The sequence below is a fragment of the Propithecus coquereli genome, unplaced genomic scaffold, assembly GCF_000956105.1.
Source record: "Propithecus coquereli isolate 6110/MARCELLA unplaced genomic scaffold, Pcoq_1.0 Scaffold9, whole genome shotgun sequence".
In the NCBI taxonomy this organism is placed as follows: domain Eukaryota; kingdom Metazoa; phylum Chordata; class Mammalia; order Primates; family Indriidae; genus Propithecus; species Propithecus coquereli.
Window position 1 is genome coordinate 18696618 of NW_012155284.1, and position 1271 is coordinate 18697888.

The 1271-nt window shown below is 35.6% G+C and overlaps 1 protein-coding gene across 1 annotated transcript in view; it reads right to left on the reverse strand.

Moving 5' to 3' along the window:
- Positions 1-1080: 1080 nt before the first annotated feature.
- The window catches only part of NDUFAF2 (NADH dehydrogenase (ubiquinone) complex I, assembly factor 2), a 186581-nt gene continuing 186390 nt past the window's right edge, over positions 1081-1271 (reverse strand). Inside the window, 1 exon segment of the mRNA XM_012664630.1 lies at positions 1081-1270. Within this exon segment, the coding sequence (XP_012520084.1) occupies positions 1081-1270 (190 nt within the window).

Below are 1271 nucleotides of genomic sequence, written 5' to 3' on the forward strand. Positions count from 1 at the left end.
CAATCCGCCCGCCTCGGCCTCCCAGAGTGCTAGGATTACAGGCGTGAGCCACCGCGCCCGGTCTTAAGTAAAAATTTTGACCTATGTGTTTTTAGGAATTCATTGTTAACACTTAACCAAGGATTTCTGTACATCATTCAGAGTGTAAAAATTTGGGTCATTGAGTCAGTAAATATTTATTGAGCACCTATTATATGCCAAACACTGTGAGAAAGGCTCTATAACAAAAACTTGGTTGTGCACTCCAGATAATGCATGATCCTTTAAAAATACTTTTGTATGTAATCCAGGTTTAAACATCTACATTGTCATCTATCTACGTTTTTCTTCAGTATACAAACCATTGGAGTCCCAACTATCCATGAAATTGATTTCACCTTTTTGAGAGCCCTCCTTTATTTTCCATTTTTTTCAAAGTAATTTTCGATCTCCTGGAACTCCAGTTATTGCAGCTTCTCTTTAATGTCTTACCAGACTTTGTGATAGATTATCTACTTCTATTGGTCCTAATTCCTCTCTTGAAACTCTAAGCACAATCCCACCATAAGCTAGCTTTTGTCCAACATTCTAATCAAGGTCTTTATGGTTTAGTTTTCATTTATCAACTAAATTTTCTTTGCCTCCACATGTTTTATCCAAATTCATGTTTTTGATTAATACTTCAGAATCTTACAGGCTACCTCTCCAGAAATAATAAATCTTTTCATTCTTTTTTCTAATTTAGCACTTGAGAGAGCTCACTATTTACTCTTATTTCTACCAAATTATACCTGTAGGTGCTTCCTAAATGATCAGGATCTGAAATGTACTCACTCATAGCTATATGACACTTCTCAAGGGAGTAACCCAAGGAGGGAAAAAGAATTCTAAGCAAATTCATAAACAATGACGACTAAATCAAATGAAGGATTTAAGTATAAAGGAGTTTAGGCTTCTATGGATCATAATCTCACATTTTTTTATGCATGCTAAAAATGAACTCTTATACATTTGGAAAATACAAAATAATTAACTTTTTACTACTTTTATTTGTTAAAGTAGTCACATTCATATAAATGAAAAGATTTAACCATAATGCATTCATTGATTGTGGCTCTTGCCATCTTGTGGCATCCAGGATCCTGGCTGAAAGGTTTTACCAGTGCTAGTGGGAGTCGCAGAGGGTTCTTCCTTTCCAAAGTATGGAGCAGAGGCATGCCCTTTGATTTCAGTTTGAACTGGTGGAGCCGAGAGTTCCTCGTTGGTCTCTTTACTAAGGAGTTTTTCATTTT